Source organism: Crassostrea angulata, chromosome 9 (assembly GCF_025612915.1).
Source record: "Crassostrea angulata isolate pt1a10 chromosome 9, ASM2561291v2, whole genome shotgun sequence".
Taxonomy (NCBI): domain Eukaryota; kingdom Metazoa; phylum Mollusca; class Bivalvia; order Ostreida; family Ostreidae; genus Magallana; species Magallana angulata.
In genome coordinates, this window is record NC_069119.1 from 30111260 (window position 1) to 30136004 (window position 24745).

At 33.9% G+C, this 24745-nt stretch overlaps 2 protein-coding genes and 2 pseudogenes across 7 annotated transcripts in view; 2 read left to right on the forward strand and 2 right to left on the reverse strand.

Annotated features, from left to right (window-relative positions):
- Window positions 1-1248, forward strand: part of LOC128162088 (uncharacterized) — a 13071-nt pseudogene extending 11823 nt beyond the window's left edge.
- A 1043-nt stretch (window positions 1249-2291) lies between these two features.
- Window positions 2292-8019, reverse strand: LOC128164127 (uncharacterized; annotated as a pseudogene).
- A 130-nt stretch (window positions 8020-8149) lies between these two features.
- LOC128162381 (WD repeat-containing protein 75-like) lies at window positions 8150-18937 on the forward strand. The gene is made up of 19 exons (XM_052825559.1): window positions 8150-8293; window positions 8465-8594; window positions 9606-9671; window positions 9978-10095; window positions 10344-10438; window positions 11592-11662; window positions 12019-12123; window positions 12396-12484; window positions 12877-13032; window positions 13404-13600; window positions 13838-14025; window positions 14409-14572; window positions 15124-15310; window positions 15697-15788; window positions 16160-16246; window positions 16616-16842; window positions 17483-17605; window positions 17994-18085; window positions 18692-18937. The coding sequence occupies exons 1-19, from the start codon at window positions 8211-8213 to the stop codon at window positions 18924-18926; spliced, it is 2505 nt and encodes an 834-aa protein (XP_052681519.1). The 5' UTR covers window positions 8150-8210; the 3' UTR covers window positions 18927-18937.
- Window positions 18938-21928: 2991 nt separating this feature from the next.
- LOC128162380 (tubulin monoglutamylase TTLL4-like) overlaps window positions 21929-24745 on the reverse strand; it is a 40405-nt gene continuing 37588 nt past the window's right edge. For 3 of the 6 annotated variants that reach the window (XM_052825556.1, XM_052825553.1, XM_052825555.1), the window contains one exon: window positions 21929-22569. In XM_052825556.1, the coding sequence (XP_052681516.1) occupies window positions 22347-22569 (223 nt within the window). In that variant the 3' untranslated portion in view covers window positions 21929-22346. Of the gene's footprint in view, window positions 22570-22657; window positions 24109-24745 lie in introns of those variants that run through there. The other 3 variants (XR_008240645.1, XM_052825557.1, XM_052825558.1) reach the window with 3 other exon arrangements.

The window sequence follows — 24745 nt, forward strand, 5'->3', positions numbered from 1 at the left end:
CCAGGTTTTATCATTTTGTCGGCGATCATTTTTGAACAACGAAAAATCAATGTTATTCAAATGAATAGGCAAAAACAAAATTTTCATCGAGAATAAATACATGTTTTTCGTGATGATCTAATTTTTGATATACATGTATCTAATTTGCGGTCGTTTTTATATCGCAAAAAATGAATTACACAGGCAACGTGTCAGTTATGATGTATAGTACTATATTAAAAAATGGCTTACAAATTTGCCAAAATTCGCAACATGTGAAAAAAACCAAATATTTACGATACGATATCATATTGTATCATTTGTTCAATAAGCTGCTCTTTGTCTGAGGCTTGATGGTCAACAGACTAACATTTTAATTAAGATATGATGTCTTTAGCGATAAACTATTATTCAATGAAGAAAAAATCCATTTGTTTGAACTTTTGAATATAGGGATGTTCGTATATCTTTATATAGAGCTCTTCTTCAAAAGGAGATCGATACAGTCTAAAAATGGTCATGACTGTTGAGCACTCTAAATGAGGCCTTTAGTTACCAATTTCCTTTGAATTAGACAGACGTATGTATTTATAAATTCTTTAAAATCATTTCAGGAATGTCTGTGGGTATAAAGTGCTGGCATTGTATTTCTAAGGACTGCCAATTGGATCCCAGCGAGAACTACAAAGCCGTCAAAAAGCAGTGCTTAACTGGGCAGTATTGTCAAGTAATGAATTATAGTGAACAGTATTATAACCCTATCAAAAGGATCTTGTTGTTTTATTACAGATTAAATATTTTCGCTAAGAAAATCTAGGAACATAAAGATAAGAGTAGACTTTTTATGTTCATTATTCTTTATGACGTTGCATATATCCAGTAAAGTCGTCTTGATTTTATGTGTTTGTTTGTTTGTTTATTCACTATCCAAATTCAAATTTTGTTCAAGTTTTTTACATCACATTTCAGAAAGTATACTATTCGATGTACAGTACGATGGACAACATGGTATACGAGTCCACAGTGAGGAGGGTGTGCGTGGGACTGTCTTCCCAAAGATGACTTTCAAAACTGCTCGTCTGAGCTTCACGGATCACGTGGTTGTGTGACGAGAAACTGTTGCCGTGACAATGACCTTTGCAACCACGGGTCAAGGACTAATTCAGTGCTTACGTCATCACATTTATCATGTTTGTTTCTTTTAGTTTTATCATCATATTTTGTGACGTGAAAGTATTTTTGCTTACTATTAAAGATGTTATTTATTTTTGTGGGAACTTTGTGATCTTGCAGAATGAAAATTGTTTTCTTTTTTCTCTCATTTTCATGAAACCCTATAATTTAAAAGATGTTTTGCAGAAAAGTATGCAAAATTAAGGTCAAGATCTAGTAAATGAAAGATGCCTACAGGTTTATGAAATTCAAGATATGAATTCTTTTAATGATGCTTCATAACAATATCTTTGTTTCATAGACTGTACCGGGGCTTAAATTTTTGGTAGACACCATGAAAAATCATATTTTAAACAACCATTTTCTATGAAATATGAAGGATAAAAGTAGCAAATCTTGGAGTTTTGTCCATTTTTTACAAATAAAATATATCTAGAATGCCTACAGTCTCTCCAAAAACGGCATCTAACAAGCTCTTGACCTCCTCTTTAAAATGATGTCAAATTAAATATAGGTATACAGTTCTATAATGTAAAATGGCTGGCACGGCACGTTTATAGGATCAAGCTATGAGGACGGATAGCCTAAAAACCATCCAGTCAATTTCGTTTTAATTTGGCAAAACGTTTACTTATACGTTAACCTTCCATCGCTGAAAATTTAAAGAAAATCGTATGTTTGTAATTTTTTAAATATGAAATTGAAAATGAAAACCCTCATTTTCCTGTATAATCCTATATAAAATGTCGGTGATGAATTGGACATACGACCAAAATTGAGCGCGACAAACAGATAAACTATTCGGTCAATTTACTTTATATTTTGCACATAGTTTACTCATTCGTTGATATTTCACTGTAAAAAATTTAAAGGAAATCGTATGTTTGAAACATTCTCCCCCGAGACTCTTTAAGTCCAGTAACGTACAATATATTGAGTAACTAAAAAAAATGAGAGAATTTTGAAAAAATTTGATATTTAATTTCATGAAAAAAAGATAACAGACTCAAAGTTTTTGAGTATCATCTATTTATTACAGACAAGTAACGGCATTTTTTTTACATTTCGGTAATTCTGAGAAAAAGTCAATGTTCATGATTAGGTATACCGGTATATACATGTAATATTTGTATATACAATCATATTTCACAACAAATCATGCAAATAAAGCGTACCCTTAAAGTATTTTAGTAACACAAATCTCATATTATCCTACAAAACAACGGAATCTATAAATATACGGTACACAGAGTCTACCCAGGCATCTTTCTTCAACATTTTCCCCTTTTTAGCCGGCCCCTTCTTGGCCGTGTTTGCTTCCGGTTCCCTGGGCGCGGGAGCCTTTGGTTTCGGGGCCGCTTTAGTTGCTGGCGGTGGGGGTGGTGCCCTCGATGTGGTGGGGCCGTCTCTGTGGGCCCGTGAAGATACCGGTGCCTCCTTGACCTCTATACTCTCAACGTCAGGATGGACACTGTTGTTCTTGCACCACACGGTGTAGATAATGGCGGTGATGATAATGGTGACGATCGTGGCTGAGGCCAGGATGATGATTACAAGCACAGCCTTGTCCCCGAGGCAAGCGACGAGGAGGGCTGAATAAAAACAAAGCATGTTATTAAAAAAATATAGGTAATCTGTAAGCATTTGTTGAGGCGTCTCTGTGGGGCCGTGGATATACCAGGGTTGTTTTCAAATGAATAGTTACGTTTACTTGTTGAAAAATCAATTTCAACAACCGCGCCCATTTAGAAATGTTTACAGTGTTATCGGCTTTTTCTTACTTTTCAATACACATAATGGACTAAGTGACTGACAGAATAAATCTGTCCTTACATGTAACTGTTCAAAAAAGAATGTTTCCATGTATTTTGTATGACGTCAATACCGTTACTGCCTGATGCTGGTAAACTAATCGGTGATTGGCTGGTGGATGCCGGAGCCTGACTGCTTGATGCCGCTGATTGGCTGCTTGTAGCGGGGGGAGGAGCTAGCAGAGGGCGTGTCTGTCGTCGAAGACGCTGATTGGTCGGTTGTGTTTGCCGTAGATGGCGCTGATGATGTGATACTACAAGAGCTCTCGTCTGATTGGTCCCCGCAATTTTGATCTCCATCGCATTTAAGAGAATCGCTGATGCATCTATTAACAATGAAAAGAAGAGAATATTTACTTAAAATAACCCAGATATAAAATTTGGTTTTAAATAGTTTTAAATATAATCATACAAAAAGATACTGGATTGTTCTTAAGCTTGGGAGTTCAAACATAAATGAGAGCGATTTAATTTGTTCAACTGGTCATACATATGATGTACATGTAAGAAAACCCTTATTGTCTAAATTTCCATTGTATATGTACTATATTTCCCACATCCAAAACAATTTTACTTTTTGGCGATTCATCAAAATTTGCACGTATTTTTTCCTGCAAAAGTTCTGAAACTAATGAAAGGCAATATTTAGATATTTTCGATGAAATTACTGGCATTTTACTGCCATATATTTTTTAGATATTTAACAGTGCCTTCCGATCTACTTGCAAAAAAGGGGGGGGGGGGTTGTTGCAAGCCATGTCCAATATGTACATGTATATGTATGAAAGAGCTACGTGGACTCCAGACCGTGACTAGACACGATAAGGGTGGGGGGTCTGGTGGACGGTCCGATTTGATTGAAAACCATTGTATTATTTTTATAATGAAGTTTCCTATATTACCAGATTTTTAAGAACGGAGACAGAATACATTTAAGATACACATATATACCTATCTGTGTCACAGATAAACTTTGATCCTGAGCAGCTACCGTTGGAAGCATCAGAGAATGACGTCACTAGCGCCGCAAAGCCTGTACATTATGGGAGCTGGCTGCATCCGTGACGAGGGAAAACGTTACTATGGGAACGCTAAACTCAAATACTTGATTTGTAGCTGAAAGCATAATGATTTTAAAATATCATGAAAATAAAGCAAAGTATGAATTATACAAAGAAAGAAAGAAAGAAAAAGAAATGAGGAGAACGGATTAAGAGGGAGAGAGAGATAGAAAGAGAGAGAGAGAGGCTAGTGAGGGGCACAGAAAAAGAGTGAGAGCAGAAAGAGACGGAGAAAAAATAAAAAAAGGGGTAAGGTGAGAGAGGCAGAGGAGAAAGAGAGAGATACATGTACGTTATCTAAATTGAGAGAGGGGGGGGGGAAGAAATGTTCACACCATTGGTGCCACAGAGAGTCTGCTTTGTGTTGGCCTCGTCTGCTGGGTCGTAGATTTCTAACCGATCGACGCAAGATCCATTCTGAGCGTCAGCCAGGTCAAAGGTCACGAGTACCAGGGTCTTAGTTCCTGTAAATCATTAATGAACCCCATTAGAAGCGAATCATAATGTTCGCGGAGACTAAATTTATGCGAATTTCGTAGCTATCTCACTAATAATCATCCCAAACGAATTTTGAAATAAAAAATTTTACTTCTTAGTCATAATAGATATCATACGAAGTTATTATTACATCCTCGTTGAATTGATAATTCACGAAATTGTCCCTTACGTATCTTAAATGATTTTATATTAATCTGACCGTTACAAACTACAATGTAGTACGTTCAGTTCAGTAATTAAAAAAGTTAACATCACTGACAATCTACCCGAATTTAAAGTCAAATTTTACGGACATTAGCTACATGTATGTTCCAGATCTTCTGTGGTAGACCCGAGTCCTCCATCGACGTTAAAACAAGTGTGATCGATTTTACAGGGGGATATATTAGTAAACCGTATTTTTTTCGTAAATGGTCTGCATATTGATGTTTAAATACTGCATAATTTAGCTTTTTATAAGAATTTTTATAAACTATGGCTCTACAATATTTTTAATCAGTTTATTGTGCTAAAAAATGCTTTCATTGGCATTGTATTTCATGGGGGTGGGGTGGCTTATGCATGTATTTCTCTATTAATTGTCTTTTTTTTAGTAAGATCAATGCAAGATTTCCATCCCATATTAATTATCAAATAAGTTTTAATTTCATCATGGAATATTTTTTTAATCACGTAGATATTGTGCAGACTTTTAAAAATTGCAGCCTTTATCCCACTGAGAAATATTTCATTTCGGATAAAGTCCAAATTTATCCAAGTAGCAAAGGTATTGTTCTCTTGTTGATTAGACAAAAATAAATCTCATATGCATTATGCTGCATGTATGGGACATATAGATGCATGTTACCACCATGCACGGATCCAGAATTTTTGGGGCGTGGGGTGGGGTGGGGGGGGGGGGGGTTGGTTTCGACGGATAATTCTGTTTGCCGGGGGGGGGGGGACTATTTTTTTGGATTTTTATTTATATGTGAATTCATTAAGGTATCTCACTACTCATGTTTTGATTTCATTGCGCAGATGATCATTATATTTAAAATGAATATGATTTTATTTATTTAATGATCACAGATAGATTATTATTTCATAATTACACAACATTCATAAAGAAAATCCATTTGAGTTCAAGAAACAAACAAGTTTTTTGGGGAACTATTTTTTCGTGCGGAAGGTTTTTTAGACGAAAATGACAGAAACAAGCAATTTTATGAATTTTCAATATACTTTTCTTTTTATTATACTTTATTCGTTATTCACATTTTTAACATTTGATAGGTTTGTAACATATTTTATAGGTTCTATGTGACATGTACAAAATCAAATCTTGGGAATGTGATAGCCATTTAGCATAAAATCATGCATATATATAGAACATGTCTGAATTTTTTAAAGCCAAATTTTGCGAGAATTTTACCTTTGAAGCCCTATATCTAAAATTTGACATCACTGACCCCCATGTTATATTATGTCAAAATAATACTGAATACATATTTAGGCAAACTGGATTAATCCTATAAAATTCTTGATATTCAAGAAGTTTTCATTTCAAATCAAATTGTAACTATTATAGAAATTGTCTATTTTAAGTGCAAAAAGGTCACAAAAAAATTTATGCAGCTTTGTACAATTTTTTTTTCGTAATCCCTCTATTCAGTGTGACCATTGTGCATAATTAAAAACAATATTTGAAGAAATAAGTTTGCTTAATCAAAAATACTGACAACAAACCCTAATCAGGATGAAATTGCATTTTAGGTGCAAAAAGGTCAAATTAAAGGGGCCATAACTCAGAGGGATGGATACTGATCCCCCATTATTTTTGTATTATTTAAGTTTGTTTTGTCTACAGATTTCAATGATATACTTCTCAAGAAAATCTTGATACAACAACATTGAGGAGTGGGATACCTTAAGCTTAATTTTCCATACCCGCTACCCGTTTAGATCCGCGTATTAGCTTCTGACAACTGACCTCCTAGCTATCACAGAGAATATTATTGGAACAAATCAAAAGTCCTTGGTATATACAGATGTTTACTAACTGAGAACAGGACACCAAGTGTATAAACAAAAAAAATACTGCCGAATAGTTTTGAATTCTTTAAAACAACACTTTGATTGATGCCATAACAATCTATTGATGAAGAAAGTCAAAAGAATTCTTTGAAGAAATATATTTCTTTAAAATTTTGCTTTGATCGATAAATCTAAGAAAAATCATAGTCTTGCATCATTATATTTTGTTAATAAATAAAAATATGTGCTTTGAATTCTTATAATATGAATAGTGATATAATCAGTACAGGGAATGCATGATCAAGATGCGCCAATTAATCACGCATTAACAATAAAGTAAGCATTTCTTTTCTAGTTTTATGTTATGCAATAATTCTATGTGAACAATTTTCTGATACAAACATTTGTTTTTTGAGTTCATTTGGCCATTTTACGAAAATGCTACCATTGCGCATGTTTTCTAATTTTTAAATATATATACGTCATGCACGGATAAAGTAGGGTGGGGGTCGAACGGTCCCGACCCCCCCCCCCCCCCCACCCCCTTGAAAATTCAAATTTCTTGAAATTGCATAGCAAAGTTACCGAAAATACTTTCGGACCCCCAACCCCCTGGAATTTTTTTTTTAACCAGGCAAGTACATGCCTGTTTCTACTTCATGCGACTTATTTTGTGTAATTGAGCTATCTGGTACATATTCATGCAATTTTGACACTCGTCAATAAATAAAATAAATAAAAAAATATGAGACAAATGCATGTGCAAATTGCAGTACGATATCTATGTATTCAATATTTCGAAGGTGTGTAAATATTTTTGCATGCACGAATTCAAAGCAACGTGATGAACTACATAGGCGTCGGAACCGGGGGGGGGGAGCTTGGGGGGATTAGCCCCCCCCCCCCCTCCTGATTTTTTTTTTTGCAAACCTAGGCATAAATGTAACCACACCCCCCCCCCCTTTTTTTTTTGGATTTTTAAGATTTTTAGGATTTTTGAAAGGTCTAGCCACCCCCCCCCCCCCCCCACACACACACACTTTCAATTTGCTTCCGACGCTGCTGAACTACATGTATTATTAAAATACATTTACTTTTACAATTGTATCAGAAAAATGTCACCTGCTGTGGAGTTCCACGTCAGTTGACAGTTGGTTCCGTTCGGATATGTGGAACCATTTTGTGATTCAATTTTGCCGCTAGATAGTTCTTTTAGAGTTAAGTTGGAGCAAGTTCCGTCAACATTGACAACATGATAGAGTTGGGCCGCACCAGCAACAAGTGTGAGTATATGGACAGCAAGTAAGAGCAAAAACTCATCTCTCGAGACTACGGCGGCCATTATAATTCTATCAGCGTTGTTTGAAGCAGGAAAACGTCAACGTCAAAATTATTATGACGTAACGAACGCTATGCTAAGTAATAGCGGCAAAATTCTTTTTTTTTTCAACCCAGTCATATGCTTACATTTTTCTTACCTTCGCCTATTTGACTTTCCTAGATTAATTTACTCCATATTTCCCAAATGTCTCCGATTTTTTTTGTATGCAACATTCGTAGTGAAATATTTATGAATATCATTCCGGATCATATATACAAGTTCAACTTTGAATTTAGGATTTTATGATATAATGCGCATGTCAAGTAATGGCAGCCCCCACATGAAAAGAGCATGGGAGAAGATAATCTAACTGTGGTTAACGTATCAGGCTCCAGTATCGTTAAATACAAGCCTGTGTTCTCTGCAGATTCAAAGTAAGTACCTCTTTGTTTCGATAGCTGTATTTGATTGTCAAATGTGAACAAAAATCGTAAGTTAACAAAAAAACTTTGTGGAAGTTTTTGTAAATAAATATCCTCAGAAATGTCATGTGCTTCACAGTTAAAAATATGCAAACATGTTAAATGTATGTTCTATTTTAATAGATGCTTGTTCGTTTTGTCTGGAAAAAACATCAAGGTATACAATGTTAACAGCGGAGAATGTATGCACTACTTAATCGGTCATTATGACGAAGTCACGGGCGCCTTGGTCAACCCAAAGAATAAACTTCAGGTATATTAAGTTCTGTGTTTTTTTCGCGAATGTTCATATCGATCATTTGTTGTTGTTTTTTTTTTACAAGACCCCCCCCCCCCCTAAATAAAATCAAGGAACCATAAGTAGTATGTTATCAGAATTTGTATGAAGTTAAAAATTGAAAACATTGATAAAAAATAAATAGGATATACATGTATATCCTATAGTCTATCCCTTGTATTTATGCCACTCATTTTCTTATTATTTTCTATTTATAAATACCTCTGGGTTAAAACAATGTTCATTCTGTTGTTCAAAAGTATGAACATATCCCACTATTTCCCCTTTGATATGCCCCCACTAGCTTGTAAGGTTTCAATACACAGCTAATAATAAAAAGTCGAAGGGGATTTTGCATTGCAAAAGAGATGAAACCCTCAGTTACAAATGTAATAACATTGAAAGACTGTGAGGTATTTTGAGTGACTTCTGAATGGAGAAAAAAATGTAAACATTTCTCATTAAAAATCTCTGTTAGAAATCTGTTTTTGTTTCTGTGAATTTTTCCGAGAGAACAATGATGATGTTTCAATGAAGATATCTTGGAAATATTCCCTTTCATCTGTTTCAATTGCACTTCTTTCACATGAATGCACATTGTGTATTTATTAATTATAGTCCAAATGATCTGCATAGATATCTTGAAACAGACTATAATAGTAGCTTTAAAACTCAGAAATTGTTTGTGACAGTGTAGGGTGCAAGCAAGGTTTGCATAAATCTACAGAACGAAAATAATGAGTGGTTGCTAAAAATAATGTGAATAGAAGTAATAAGAAATCATCTTTGAATATTGTGAGGTGATATAATAATCGGGGCGAGATCAAATCTTTCATAAAGCCCTTCTGGCTGTATTGGATTTGATCATGCCCGAACCAGTATTATCACCTCATAACCTTATTCCTTAAATAAGATTGTAAAGAATATTCTTAATATTGTAGATAAAAATTTTGACATAAATCATTGCTTTGTTTTTTCTTTCAATAGCTCTTTAGCTCCTCCTTAGATGAGACCATTATACTTTGGGACTCTGCAGATGGAGTTATTTTGAAGGTATGCATAGTGAGTTAGGATATATCCCTGTAATCCTGAACAATATGTTTTAGTAAGCAGTATTTGTGGCATATTTTGTGCATTAAGTTTTCACCAAAAAAAATTGGTATGTTAATAATAAAGCCAATATATTGAGTGGACTGAAATCCCCCCCCCCCCCAACAAAAAAAATTGTATATGGTAGCCTTTTAGATTTTATGCTGTATGTTATATTAGGCTTAGTTTGAATCATATAAGAATACAATCATGTAAGAATCATATTTTGGTTAAAAGAAAAATCAGGAAAATTGTTCCTTCTTTTTACAGCGTTACTCCCTCCATGCTCCAATATACGGCCTCATTGGGTTTACAAAAGATGAAAGTAATATTTATGTCATGGTTCGCTGGTATCCGAAAGGAGTGGATGACAAGATTCCTACACAGGGTTTGTGTGATTTTATTGTTATTTCAAGTGATAGACAGACAATATTTTCTCATAAGGCCTTAAATTGATATGTGGATTGTATTGTTTTACATGTGATTGGGAACACAGTATTAGATTAATTGAACTTTTCTATCATTTTCATTATATCACCAAATAATAGAATTGGGCCCCATGAGATCTTGATCAAGCACAATTCAACTAATCCTAATGCTGAATTTAACTTGTCAATGAATGTAATTTGTGTCCAGATCATGATATCAGTGAATACGACCCTAAAACTGGATCACTTACCATGCGACTGAAGAAAGTTCTAAAGAGAAGACTTGTTGATGTAGGGGCAAAGGTAATTTTTTTTTTTATCCCAGCAAACGACTTATGAAAAAATCCATATTTTAGAAGTAAACATGGATATTTTCATCTGTCAATTATTACACCAAAGCAAAGTTAAATCAGTTAACATTTACTTAAAGCTATACACGCTATAATTTGCGTCAATTTTTTATGACAGTGAAAACGCATGTGTTTGTCTACTTATAAAAGTTATCCTTAATCTGTAAATTATAAGGGTGAATTCCATCTCGTTACAAAGATATAGATTTTTAATTGTTTATTTTCCTGCCAGGAAAATAAACCTTTTCATGAATATTGATGAAGGAAACGCAAACCGACCTCATTGCGCATGTCCGCGGAGAACTAGGTGGTCGTTATTGTTTGCCTAATTAGATATCCAACTTGATTTTTAATATGCTTAACAGTTGTTAATTTGAAATACATACATGTATAATGAGTAAAATACGCTTGCCATTCACGATACCCTTACTTCTGCATTAACACTTATAGGATCTATAAATAGCACATAGGGGAAAACACAGGTCTACGTCATTTTTTTTAAAGGAAGTATTCATATCTACTCACAGGCTTGTATTTTTTTCTTTTGTTTGTACTCGTATATCGGACAAATTTATGCTTTACTGAAAATATCCTTTCCTTTGTGAAACTATCACAATTATGAAGATGTTGACCCTTCATCAGTTTTGGTATGATAGGCTAAATTTAGCTGTCAATATCACGTGATAGATTGATATTCACGAGGAGGCATTACTTTCCTGGCAGGAAAATAAATATTTTTTATTGTTTAATATTTGATATATTTGTTACGTGATCGAATTGAGCATTATAATTAACAGAATAAAGGTAACTTTTATTAGTAATCAAACACATACATTTTCCCCTTTATTCAAAATTGACGCAAATTATAGCGTGTATAGCTTTAAAGACATTACTTCCTTGGTATCAAAAATATGCATGTTACATGTAGTAAGGGAATTCACTCTTAAAAACAAATATTTTCTTCTGTGGCACATATGTAGTATAAAATACTCTTACTATAAAGTGATTTTATTGTTTAAAATTGCCATACAGTGTGAAATTTTTTTTTGTACCCTGTTAAAAAATGATAATATACACTGTTTTAAAAGTTCAAATTTATTTTGCAGGGAAGATATCTTGTGGAAGGCAGAAAGAAAAAAGTAATCGTTTATGACTGCAAGACTTCAGAAATCATCATGTAAGTATTATCAACCTGTAGAATTAAGTATACATATCACAGAATTTTTTATTTAACAGAGACCGTAGATTCTTAAGAGACTATATTTCAATGGCAGAGCATCTATTTAAATATGTGATGATAATTGTTTTAGTGTATATGTTGTATATCAGTATCTAGACCAGTTATTGTTTTGAGTGGTCTGGTTTTAACTAAGATAGAAAATTCCCTGTTAAAACTATTTTTACTTTCCAAGTAGTGAATGATCTACGGTAAATTAAAAAGAATCAGCAATCATATATATGCCGGTATACATTTTTATAACGTTCTACAAGTTGTGTGTATATGTCCACTAATGTTTTTAATCTATCTTTCAGGCATAGTTTAAAAGACGACTTTGACAAAGAAATCTCATGTGTAGCATGTCACCCAACAGAAGACAGTTTTGTTACAGGGTGTGATAATGGCAAGATTATTTACTGGTAAGTCTACCTCTATTTAGAAACAAAGTAGGATAATCTACTGGTTAATCTTAATTGAGATACATGGCAAAATTATCTACTGGTAAGTCTGTATTAAGATATAGGGCAAAAATGTCTACTGGTAAGATTTGTAAGCCATGTTGGCTCATCATCATGTTCTGTTATTGCTATTAATAGCCTGTTACAAGTATTTAACTTTGTTATTAATTAATGGTTTTTTCTGATATTGATATAAGGATGTCCATCTACTGTAATTTATTAATTTTTTTTAGGTGGAATTTCTTGACTAGGAATGGGGTGGTGAAGTCAACGTACAGCTGGCACGCACTTCCTGTGTTGGACGTACATTTCACAGCCGAAGGTAAGGAGTGGTCTATATAAATATTATGGGAATAATCAAGAAAACATTAGGAGGCTTTCAATGGGGGGGGGGGGGGGGCAAAAGGTGATTTTATTTTTATAGCACATCAACGATCAGAATTTCAGGTTAAAAAATGAAGCGTTGGGAAACATTCACAAACAATCTTCTTCAAAAGTTAACTTCATATTTATTTAAAGCCCAGATATTGTTTTCAGTTTTAAGAAAATTGGTAACAAAGCTGTTTAATGGACATGTCACATTTCACAACGAACATGGAGAAAGTTGAGATTTAAGAAATTGAATTAATCAATAAAATAGCTTCATGCATGAAGCAAAGGTATTCAACAAGTGAAAAATCCTCAAATTACGTGAATTTTTTGTCAAAATTTCAGGTTCACAGTTGCTTAGTGGAGGGCATGAATGTGTTTTGGTGAAATGGAAATACAATTCTAAGGAGAGAGAATACCTGCCTCGTCTGAGGGCCCCTATTGATCATGTGATCTGTTCCCCTGACAACCAGATATTTGTCACCTGTCACCAAGACAACTGTAGGTTACTAGTAGCTGTCATATCTTTCCTTTCATTCTTTCTTGCAGTTATTCAGGATAAATTTTATATTTAGATTTAGTTGAATTATAAGTCATTCGACATTGCTTCTCTCTCTCTCTCTCTCTCTCTCTCCCTCTCTCTCTCTCTCTCTCTCTCTCTCTCTCTCTCTCTCTCTCTCTCTCTCTTCAGATTATCAAGTACTATAATTGTACATTGTTCACTTTGAATTTCAAAGAATTCTAAGCATTATTTAATATTTAAGTTACTCTGGAGATACAAATTTTATACATGATCACAACAATTGCATGAACTCTTGTATCCACATATTTTATACAATTTTTTTTTAATTACTTTATTAAAATTTGGACAGGTGTGAACTTAATCTCCAACACCTTTGAGTTGCTGAACGTGATTGACGGTCTGTCCCTGTGTCACCTGCAGTCTCAGGTGTTGGTCAGGAGGTCAGTCCGTCTGTTGTACGACCCCCGGACCAAGGCCCTGGTCACCAACGGAAGGGTGGGGCACCTACAGTTCTATTCCATAGAGGCTGACAGACAACTCTACAATGTAAGTTGGCTGCCGTGTAATACATCACCATCATAACTCATGGATTTCTTTAATGTATATGGTTATTATTTTCAAAATACCTTTTATGTTTCCATGAAATTCATCGACTTAAAACTCTCTATACTTTGAAATGTATTAATCTGTTTTATAGATGTACATTGCAAGTGAGATATACACTTACACTTCACTTTTTGTTATTTAGTATTTAATTCAAATAAATGATATATTGTTTTGTAGCTTGACATTGTACAAGAGAATTACACATCACCTGAGGACCTTTCTAAGCCGCTCTACCCCACAGAGGTCACAAACGCAGCCTTCAGTAGTCATGGTGACTGGTTAGCAACAGTCGATATGTGGGACGATGGGGTCATGACCCCAGACATACAACTCAAATTCTGGAAGTACCAGGTCGAATCACAAGAGTAAGTCTTAGTTGTGGGGGAAAAAAGTGTAGATTTCAGTAAATACTCAAGACATATAGAAAAAAAAACTGTTTAAAAACTTTTATTATTCTGATCAATTTGCTGGTATGAACTGGCTTGCTGCTATTGATTTTTTGCGGCCAAGCTCGAGTAAATAAGCTTAGAAATCCAAAAGATATAAGAGATGCTTCAAAAAAAATTTTTTTTTCTGACCAAACCTAAGTAGATATTTTTAGAGACTCAATTGGTAAACCAGGTGCTTTAAAAGAAAAGAAAAATCTTAGAGTCATATTTTCTAAATTTTGCTACTAGGCCCAAGTAGATAAACCTTGTGATCCAAAAGATATCTAGATGTTCTATAAATCAAGTTGTATCATTTGTAGGTATGCCCTCAATACAGTTGTCCATTACCCTCATGACAAGAAGGTAGTGGATCTTAAGTTCCGTCCCCATGGCGACGACCTGGATGTAGTTCATAGTGTGGTGACCTCAAGTGTGGATGGGAAATTTAAAACCTGGACACTTGTTGACGACACAGATATTTACAGTGAGTTAAACCAGTGATAATTTACAGTTTTACATGAGTACAATTGATGGTCTGTTTAGAAATTCATTGTTTATAAAATATTTGATTCAAAATAAAATTGAATAGTAGTCTTCATACTCATACTGTTAACCGAAAGGACTTCCAAGAAAAAATCAAATAACAGATTTTCTTGTGCTTTAATTTTTGCTAAAATTAAAAGAAGACTCAAAAAGCAAGTTACATTTGATTAAAATTAGAACAGAGCAAAGAAGGTTCTTAATTAAATGCAAGAAATTAATATCCGCAAAATCGTGAGAACCACCCTTTGTGGATTTTAAAATCTCGCCATTATTTTCTGAGTGTTGAGAACTAGAAGAAATGAGGAGAAAACCTCTGCATTCGTTGTTTTATATTCTCACAATCTGATACAAAACAGCAGGATTCAGAATTAAGTACTCGCTTAAAATAAGAAATTTACAGCAGTTTTTGTAGTTTGTGTATTTACTCTATCATTTAGCATGCATATGTCCATGTACACTTTACTTTATCATACTGAATTCTCTTCCCTACAGGAAAGAACAGTAAGTGGGTGTGTGACAGTGTGGGGTACTACAGGGACCGCCCCGCGGGTCCCCTGGGGTTCTCCGAGGACGGGTCACTGCTGGGGGTGGGGTTCTCCTCCACCCTCACCGTGTGGGACTCGGACACAAACGTCCTCAGACACTGCTTCCTGACTCAGTCCAACTCATCAAACATCAAGTAAGTACCCTCTTAGCGGTAAACACACATTTAGTTTACTTAAGGTTTGTCAGGTAAAGCGTTTTATGATAGGATGCAGCATTTATTTGGTCACAATGTTAAAATGAAGTTACTTTGAGCATTACTTGGTCAGCTTGATAAATCAGAGGCATGTTTAGCAGAGTGGATGCTCGCAAGCACCTGCAAACATATGTATGAGAGGGAGTTTTTGCGAGCACTCAACATGCCTCTGAACTCCCCATCTCTGTATTAAACAGAAGCCATTTGTTCAAAACAGATCCATGGAAATACATGTACCTGTACAATACCATTGCAAGAGCTTTAAAGTTATTATAAGTAACATACCGGTTAAGTGGAATGCTGGAATTTGTTTTTTGTTTTTGCAGACACTGTGAATTTGGACATCATTCCTGTTGCCACCTGTTGGTCAGTCTGTCCTCAGATTTATTGTGTGTCTGGAATCTTCTCACCTGTGCAGGTGAGTAGTGTTTTAGTTGTAAATGTCCAATTTTATGTATTTTGTTGCTTTAAGTGTAAATTGATATGAATTCTAAAATTTAAAAAAAAATCAAATTTGATATGAGGCAAGGGTATTTTTTATTAATAAGGTGATTTTTGGCCAGTGTTTCAGTAAGAAATTAATTCACCATTACATTTTACAAAAAGGTTCAGACCTGTAGTTTTCTGGACATTCTATTATTTGCTCTATACCATGAATTTAATTAATTCTAAATTTGAATCAACTACAGTCTACTATTTTAACTAAAAAATTCACTGTAAAACAATGTGTAAATGTTGCAATATTCCAAGCATGTTTTTAATGCAGATGTACTTACAACCTCTTTGCAGTGGTCTGGAGTGTAAACTTAGAAGCTAATGTTCTGGCAGCTGATCCATTATCTCCTTACATGGCAGTCGTTGACAACGATCAGAAATGTAAGCATATGTACATGTAGTAATGAAAAAAGTACACTTGTTCAAGGCTGCTGATGCTTAAAGAGAGCAAATTCTGGCCGAGTTATTGTGGCTAAGTGGTTCATGTCCAGCTGTATAATCGTATATCTGGGGTTTTTAGATTTCTGCAATTTTTGCAAAAAAGAATTAAAATCTGGAAACTTTTTTTATTCGTTGAAGTTATATTTTTGCAATCGGAGTAGTTTTATATGAATTACAATAATAAACTTCTGCACATTTTAATTTTGCGATCATAAAATGAAGATGATAATTGTTAAATCACTGGATTTACCGTAATTCTTTAGTACAACCTACATTTTAAAAATAATCATCTGTGTATTTTTATTCCAGTGTATGTCTTTAAGCCTTTAAGTCCAGACATTGTGTATTCCAAGCCCTCTATATCCAAATCCACAGTCACTTGTGCAATATTCCTACCTCAAAAAAAGAAGAGTTCTAACAAGGGGACACAAGTAGATTGGCAGAAGTCTTCACAGTTGTACTTTTTCAATGAAGAACAAGAACTTCTCTCCATTGTCAGTGAAGAGGAGGAGAGGAAAATGAACACACTGGACTCAGTGAGTGCCTACCATTTACAAGGCCCCCTCCACAGTTAGAATTTGTCTCTCATAAGTTCGGTGTAGCAAATCTAAGCAAATTTGCTTTAAAACAATATTTGAAGACTTCAATTTGAATTACACTGAAAATTTCTACCTTATTTTTGCTTGGAATTGTCACCGGGAGTTTCCAGACCCAGGAAGGAGGGAGGGATTTTTTTTTTCAAACTTAAAGATTAACTAATCAAAAATGAGTATGAAAAATAAAAATTGCCAAAAAAATATTTTGCGAATAAAATTTTATCAGAGGGGGGGTATTTCAATGAAGCGGGAGGCAATTCCAATCAAACAATAATTTTACTATAGCCTAAATCATAAATCTTTTTAAGTGTATACTGTAAACAGGGAAATATTTAGCCCTGTTTTATTTTCGCCCCTTTAGCCCTTGCTGTCAGTGGGCAAATTGAAGACTGGGTGAATTCCAGTGTTCCAAGTTTTCTCTTTAATACACAAGCGTATCTTGGCTGTTTGCAAGTGTTGAAGGGCGAAAAAAACATGGGACGCAAATAACTCTGTATACAGTATACCTTATTCACTTATATTTGTATAATCATAATTAAGACAAATGTTTAAATCATTTCTCAATGGTTTGTTTTTTCAGAGAGCCATACAAGAGAACCTGCCCTCCACTGCCATCAGCGTGTTCCTGGGGGGTGAGAGGAAGGCCCTAGAGGACCGGGAGAGACAGATAGAGAGAAGTCTCCCCTCCAACATCACGAAACAGGTCAGTGTACCAAAGAGATCACTAAACGGTTACAGTAATAGATTTTTGTATGGTGTCTACAAGTATGAGAATATGTATAGTAAAACGTGTACGGTGGCAAAGTACAATGGGGCAAGCGAATTTGATTTTTTACATACACATGTATTGCATATCATATCTGATAAATAGTACAATTTTACGATCAGGTGAAAAAGACCTGACTGCTGTAAGCGAGAATTCCTTACAAGATGTTTGCTATAATTGTGATTAACTGTTCTACAGCATTGATAAATGTTTATAAGATTTCTTATGCTAAGTAAGTTTTTAAGTCTGAATTTACAAGAAATAGTACTATGCATTTTCCCTAGAATTTAAATTGCTTTTTAAACTCCATAAATCACTGTTTCAGATTTTGGACTCGGCTCCCCATGCCCAGCCCCCAGTCGTTTCCCTTTGTTTGCCATTCTTGCAGTCCTTGATTGGGAAAAAACAAACAAAACGGTATAAAATTAAGACTTGCACATAGTTTGTATTGCTACAATTTTGTTTATTGTCTTCATGTTGGTTTCAAATTCTTAGAAAACCTTTGATGGCCCATATTTCTGATTACAATAGTTATAGAGAGTGTATATAAAATTGGTCCTCTGGAAATAAAAGCATTTACACATTCAAGAAATTTTGATAAAATTTCTCATGTAAATATAAAGTTTTAGAAAGAAATAAACAATAAAATTTATTTCTTATAGTGATTCATGTCCCCTTCGCTTAACAACTGTTGGGATATCTACAGAACAGGGACAGCTTTTATCTACTGTGGAATCATTTTATTCGTGGGGGTCAATGTCTGTGGGTAGCCAAAATTTTCTTGGTTTGTAGGGTCGTAATTTCGTCGGTAGTGTAATCAGGATATTTAATAACTATTATAAATGATTGAGTATAGGTTCACGGGGATGTAAATTTGTGGGCAAGGGTTATCCAGGAAAAGCCACAAATATTGCCCCCCCCCCCACATGAACAATGATGATTCCACAGTATATGTATCCCTTTGTTTTAACTGTATTACATTAACATGTACTGAACAGTATATGTTTATCTTGCTATTTGTAGAGGGACAGAGGAAGAGGATGAGGAAGAAGAAATGGATGAAGTGAAATCTCAAGACTCTGACTCAGACATGGAAGTAGAGCAATTCCACAATTCAATGAAAAGTGATTCCCAGAATCCTGTGCAAGAAAACAAGGATTTTGATTGGTTGAATGACTTGCATAAATCTCAGAGTAAAGATGATTTAAATCCTGTAGTTTTACGCACAACAGATTGGATATCTGAATTAAATACGTGATTGGAAGCACATTTCATGTTTTTCTTTGTTGAAGATTGTGTTGGTATGCTATAGTTAAATTATCTGCTTCTTTGGCCAGTTCTAATATTTGATGCTAGATGGTGGCAATTTTTTCTATTTATGACAAGAATAGGGGAGCATCTTTTTTGGTTTACAAATAATTTCAGTAGGTGTGTATTACATAAGATATGAAATTCATGTACCTTAGCTTTAATTTGTTAAGTGGAAAAATTTACATTTTGCAAATACGAAATATCCAAAGTGCTAAGATAATAAATGAACTTGCTGCAATAAAATGTTCAGAATAGATCTATAGGGAATAAGAATGACCTTTCAAGTTGATTTCTAAGACCTATTAGTTCCTTGATGGTAAAAAAAAAATTAAAGAAAACACAAAACCAATTCAATAATATTTGTAACATTTATTCAACATTGACCAAACTTGGCACTGTGGCCTCTCTAACAATTCTGTTAAATATTTACAACATACTGGAATACCTAGGACATAGCTAATACATGTACTATCACAGTATAAGGATATGTTGTCAAATACCTGTACATACTGAGAAAAAAAACTGCTCCTCGAGGAACACAAGTTTCATAAAACAGATTTGTATCAACAAGTCTGAATACCTCAATCAGATTTTTAAAACAATTACTGAAGCTGGGAAATGGCAATATGATTTTTTCTTAAATCAATCAAGATATTTGTTAACTGAAGAAGTATTAAATATTTATTCTTGATAGCTGATGAAATCATGTTTAGGCATGTATAAATCTTTGGCCATTTACAAGCTAGGGGATGTTTAAACAATTATAACCAAACTAATTTATGCTTTTTTATTATATAAATTTTTTTGTAATCTTACATTATCTATTCTATTAATTATTATTTCGTCTTTTACAGATAGTAAATCTTGAAATAAACTGCAGGGGAAAATCAAATTTAATGCTTATCTCTAAATACATCTAGGCTCTTCATTCATATTTGTTAAAACACTGTCTTTCTAATAATATTGGCTACTGTTTCATAAAAACTAACTTTTTCTATTGAACAGCATAAGTTGATTTTATAAATACTTAAATTTCATTCATTTTTCTAGTAAAACAATTTTTAGCATTTTCATAAAGTACCAGTTCATTTCTATAAAAAAAAATCTCAGAATACATATCATATATTACACAAGTCCAATACAAATAAATAAATAAATAAATAATATCTGTTAATCTGAATTTAAAAATCCTAAAGTTTCCGCTTACCTCCCTTAGATTTCCCCATTGGAAGTTCAAATTTTGCATGATTGAAAATGAGACGTTTATTTTAAAATGAGACACTAGGATATACAAGCATTCTAACTTAAATGGCATCGACATCTACTACACGTATACACGCAGCTAACAATAAAACACGACAATCTAGCACCAGGGATACTTTCACTTTCTCTTTGATTATGTTGGATGTACAAAATGAATAAGGATGAACTTTAATCATTTGTTCAAAGGCAATACACAGTCACTTGATTTTTAAGGTTTGCATTAAATTTACCACTTATTTAAAAAATAATAATAAAGACAGTCTTTAAGTAACAAAATGTTTAATCTTTTAACTCAAATAAGATATAAGCAATTTCAAGTATGTTTCTAAATATTTTTTTTAAAGACTACGAATTTGATTTGTCCAGCTTTCATCGATGATTTATTCATCTACTTTAGAATTGATAAAATAAATACGTTATTTATAAACCAAACTGTTCTTTTACATAAGTTAAGAATAGTCTAGACTTATAATAACCATCCAGCCTTTTTAAAAAACAAATGTTACATTGTTCATCCTATTCATTCAGTACATGAAATCATGATGCATATGTGAATTGTGCTAGGGTATAAATGGAACAAAATTATGATGTGTATATAATCTATTATCACAGATAACTTATGTCCATTATTGTAAACAAGAAATCTACAAGAGTTCAGTTGTATGGGAATTAATTTGTCATTCATAATGACTAAAGGCAAAAAAAAATATCTTCAGTTTCTCAGGCAGAGAATTTTTTGCTCATTGAAAATTTGATGTGGAAAATAACTCAGTTTATAATTTTCTTGGAATTGAAAAATTGAGTTATTTCCCTTTTTCAAAATGGCAAAAACAAACCCAATTTTAAAATTGAAAATAGCAATGAATAATATAGCAGCTGGCATTTTATAAAACACCATTATGCCTTGGAAACTAAACATTAACTTTTTAATTTTCTTTGCTAAATTTAATTCCTTTGAGTTTATTAATTTTAAGTGTTTTTGCATCAATTAACATAATTTGCCAATAAATTTCATTTCTTCCATGCATAAACTCAAATCTTTTAAAAGTCCCATAAAACACATAGGTATTAATTTTTGCAATACTTGGCTTTATCATTTGTTATGCCTGCAATAATCAATATATGATATATGATAGTATGTCCATTGGACTAAAAGTTTAAAAAAAAAAAACCAGTTTGCCATTGGAATGCAAAGTCAACAATAATGCCAACAACATGAGTTCAAAATATGAGGACAATTTGCTACTGGTGGGTTGTATGGAGAATACAAATGTAATATGTATATATCAAAAGTGTACACACTTAGATCTGAGCTAGGAACATCAAAATCTACACTGGTAACATATAAAGACATTTTGCAATCTTTCGAAGAAAAAAACCCCCACAAGATAGTTTACAGCATGTATATTGATAAGAACTAAAAATGCCACCCCTTGATGAATACCAATTGAAGTGTTTAACCTGGTAATTATACATGGTTTTTGGTAGGATATTTCTCCAGCAAACATTTTCTTTTGTGAAGTATACCCACAAATATTCAAAACCAGTATCTTGAAAAAGATGTTTAGCAAAGAATATCTTTTAAAAACCCTCTATAAGCTCTTTGGTAAGCTTAAAATTTCAGTGAAAAAAGACAGACATTACTACACAAACCAATTTAAGAGATTACAAACATGAAAACCGAAATAAACAAAAAAATCTTTTATCTAATCATATACAATGCAGTTGTTGTGTTTAAGCCTAATTTCATTTACTATAACAAGAAATACAGAGAAAGAAAAAATTGCATATTTCATCAACTTTTATAACATGTCTCTCCTGTACACAACCTGAGGCTTAAACATCAAAACTTCCAAATATACCCAAACATAATACATGTATATACCAGTGCTTAACTCAAGTTTAGAAAAACCACACTGAAAACTTGTTGCTGGCTTAACATATAACAGTAAGGTGTTTTACAGCTAATTCAAACAAGTTTCCGTAACTACAACCTTCATGAATTCAATCCCTTAATCTGTTCCGATTTTCAATCCTTGAGGTAATTAATTCAAAATTCAACAGCCCAAAAACAAATTTGGCAAACCTTGGAAAATATGACTCTTCATTTAATTTTCCTTTTGGAGAAGGCCTGTATAAAATGGAACAGATTCCGCAGTTTAATGAGGGGCGTTCGCCAATGTGAGGAGGCCATCTTGCACAAGTTGTTCTTTTTTTCGTTGGTTGCATCGTCTTCATCATCATCAGAAGGATCTGCGTCCAGACAATTCAGAGACAAATCGGAATCCGAGTCCAGCAAGGTCACACTTTCTGTTGACTCATCGAAACTGAAATGTCAGGCAGTTGATAAAAGAATACAAAGTCACTCTATGAACCTCATCAACGAAATTTGATTATTTTCTGCCCATTTTTAAAAAAAAATGTTTCTGAAATTCAACCCTTTTTCAAGAAACTGTTGATTTTTGTTTCTGGTATTGTCAAATTCTAAATTCAGTTTTGCGGGATGTTTTCCAATCCAATTAATTAGCTTTTTGAGTAATTACCAAATTAACAAACAAAAGTAAAAAAAAAACAAAAAAACCTTGTGTTGGAATCAAGCGTCATCTATCTACTGCTACTTTGTTGGGGGAGAGGAATAAGTTATGAACAACACACATATCATGCACAAAGTCAGCACACCCCATGCAGCTGTCAGTTATTGCTGTGAATTCTTGCATGCTCGTCTCGTACGTGAAAATGCTGCCTGGTCGGATCAAGGTCCCCAGGATAATTTGGCACAAAATTTAAAACAGGCGGCAAAAAGTTCTTAACAACCCTGGACAATTTGAGACATAAGGTGAGGCACTTGGTAAGAAATATATCGATAAATAAAACCCTGGACAAATCCAAAACTGTTCATTCATACACCCTGAATAATGCATTTTCCCTGTGTATACATGTTAATGGAATGTGTTTTTTGTTTCCTGAAAGAATCTTGCTTAGTAACAACAGAATTCTTCTCAAGCTCACATTAAATAAGTCATACATAACAAACTAGTATTCCACAAACTTCTTCCTGAACTAAAAATGACTACGAACTTGTCGGAAATTTTATCACAGACTGAAGATTAGCACTCGCAATGAATGAGTATGAATTGGCTTTGCGAATCTGATGACTGAATACATCTGAGGCACACATGTTGAAATCCTAAGGCAAAGCGGTGACATAGCACTATATGCTGTCTGCGATACAAAATGATGAACAATGTATTTGAACAAAGGGGTAACAAAAACCTTTTATTTTGAATCTTTTGATGTTGATGGAAACATCTGTTCCAACTCCAAATTTTGAACCAAAAAAACCGTAGTTGGCTTAAGACTGGAAGAATTTCTCTGAAATCTTGATTCAATTCTTCTGGTCCCTCTAAATCTAAGCTTGCTAGCTGGAATCCAGACTGGGGTAAAAAAAACTTAGTTTGGCTCCAGATTAAAAGAATTTCTCCGAAGTCTGTAGATGTAAACGTTTCTTCTTCCTGTTTGCCTGAGCCCGCCTTACAGCGTCCAAACTAGCATCGGCGGAATGTCGCACCAGAGGCTTGAGGGCATGTCTCTGATATCGTGTGGAGTTGAACATGGGCATGCTTCCATTAAAGAGCTCTTTCAGGGGAGGTAAGCGGACCGCCAGTCATCTGGAGGATGAGGCGGCAGATTTGTTGACAGTCTGTGAGGAGGGGGTAGGTGAGGGGGCAGAGACAAGAGATGAGGAGGCGGAGCTACACTGTGATATCGTGCGCGCGGTCCCTGAGTGGTGGGCGTGGCTAGCATGTGGTACTGGTGCCTTGGGTGGTTTTTTGCCCATTTTAGGCAGACCTGAAGATGTGGATTGACTGTGGAGAAACAAAAAACATTCAGACTAAACGAGACAAACAAAAAAATGGAGAAACGGAACTGAAATCATACAGCATGCACTGCCCCCAGTATTTTATCCTTACTTTCCATCTAGATCATTATGAAATATTATGTCTACAGAATATATATAATTTTAGTGTTTGTCATAATCGAGTTACTTTGTTATTATCTATTATTGGCTTATTGCTACGTTAGATTTTATGATTTTCTAAAAAGTAGAAATTCATTATCATATAAAGTGTATACAGTATATATGATACTAATTTGACCAAAAGAAAAGTACTTTTACTTCTACATAGAGAATTCCAATCAGATATACATTAGCTTTATGATTTTTTATTTTAATAAATTTGTAATTATAAATTTGATCAAGGCAGAACAGTGAAAAGTGAGGATAACCAACAAGAAGCTGTGAATGCACAAGTGTCAATCAACTCAGAAAATCAAATCTCTGGGTTATACTGTGTGTATGCTTGTGTAGATCCACTGGTAACTCTCATGTACGCATAGTGGTCAACAAAATATTAAACCAATCAAATCCATCTAAAAATTCTCTAATTTTACAATTGATTTTTCTTCCTATATATATATATATATATATATTCTTATTTTGTA

Excerpts from the sequence above, each read along its gene's own strand:
- LOC128162381 (XM_052825559.1), top strand. The coding sequence starts at position 8,211 with ATGGGAGAAGATAATCTAACTGTGGTTAACGTATCAGGCTCCAGTATC. Across the intron at positions 9,672-9,977 it reads CAGATGGAGTTATTTTGAAG|CGTTACTCCCTCCATGCTCC; the intron begins GTATGCATAGTG and ends TTCTTTTTACAG. Across the intron at positions 13,601-13,837 it reads CTGACAGACAACTCTACAAT|CTTGACATTGTACAAGAGAA; the intron begins GTAAGTTGGCTG and ends ATTGTTTTGTAG.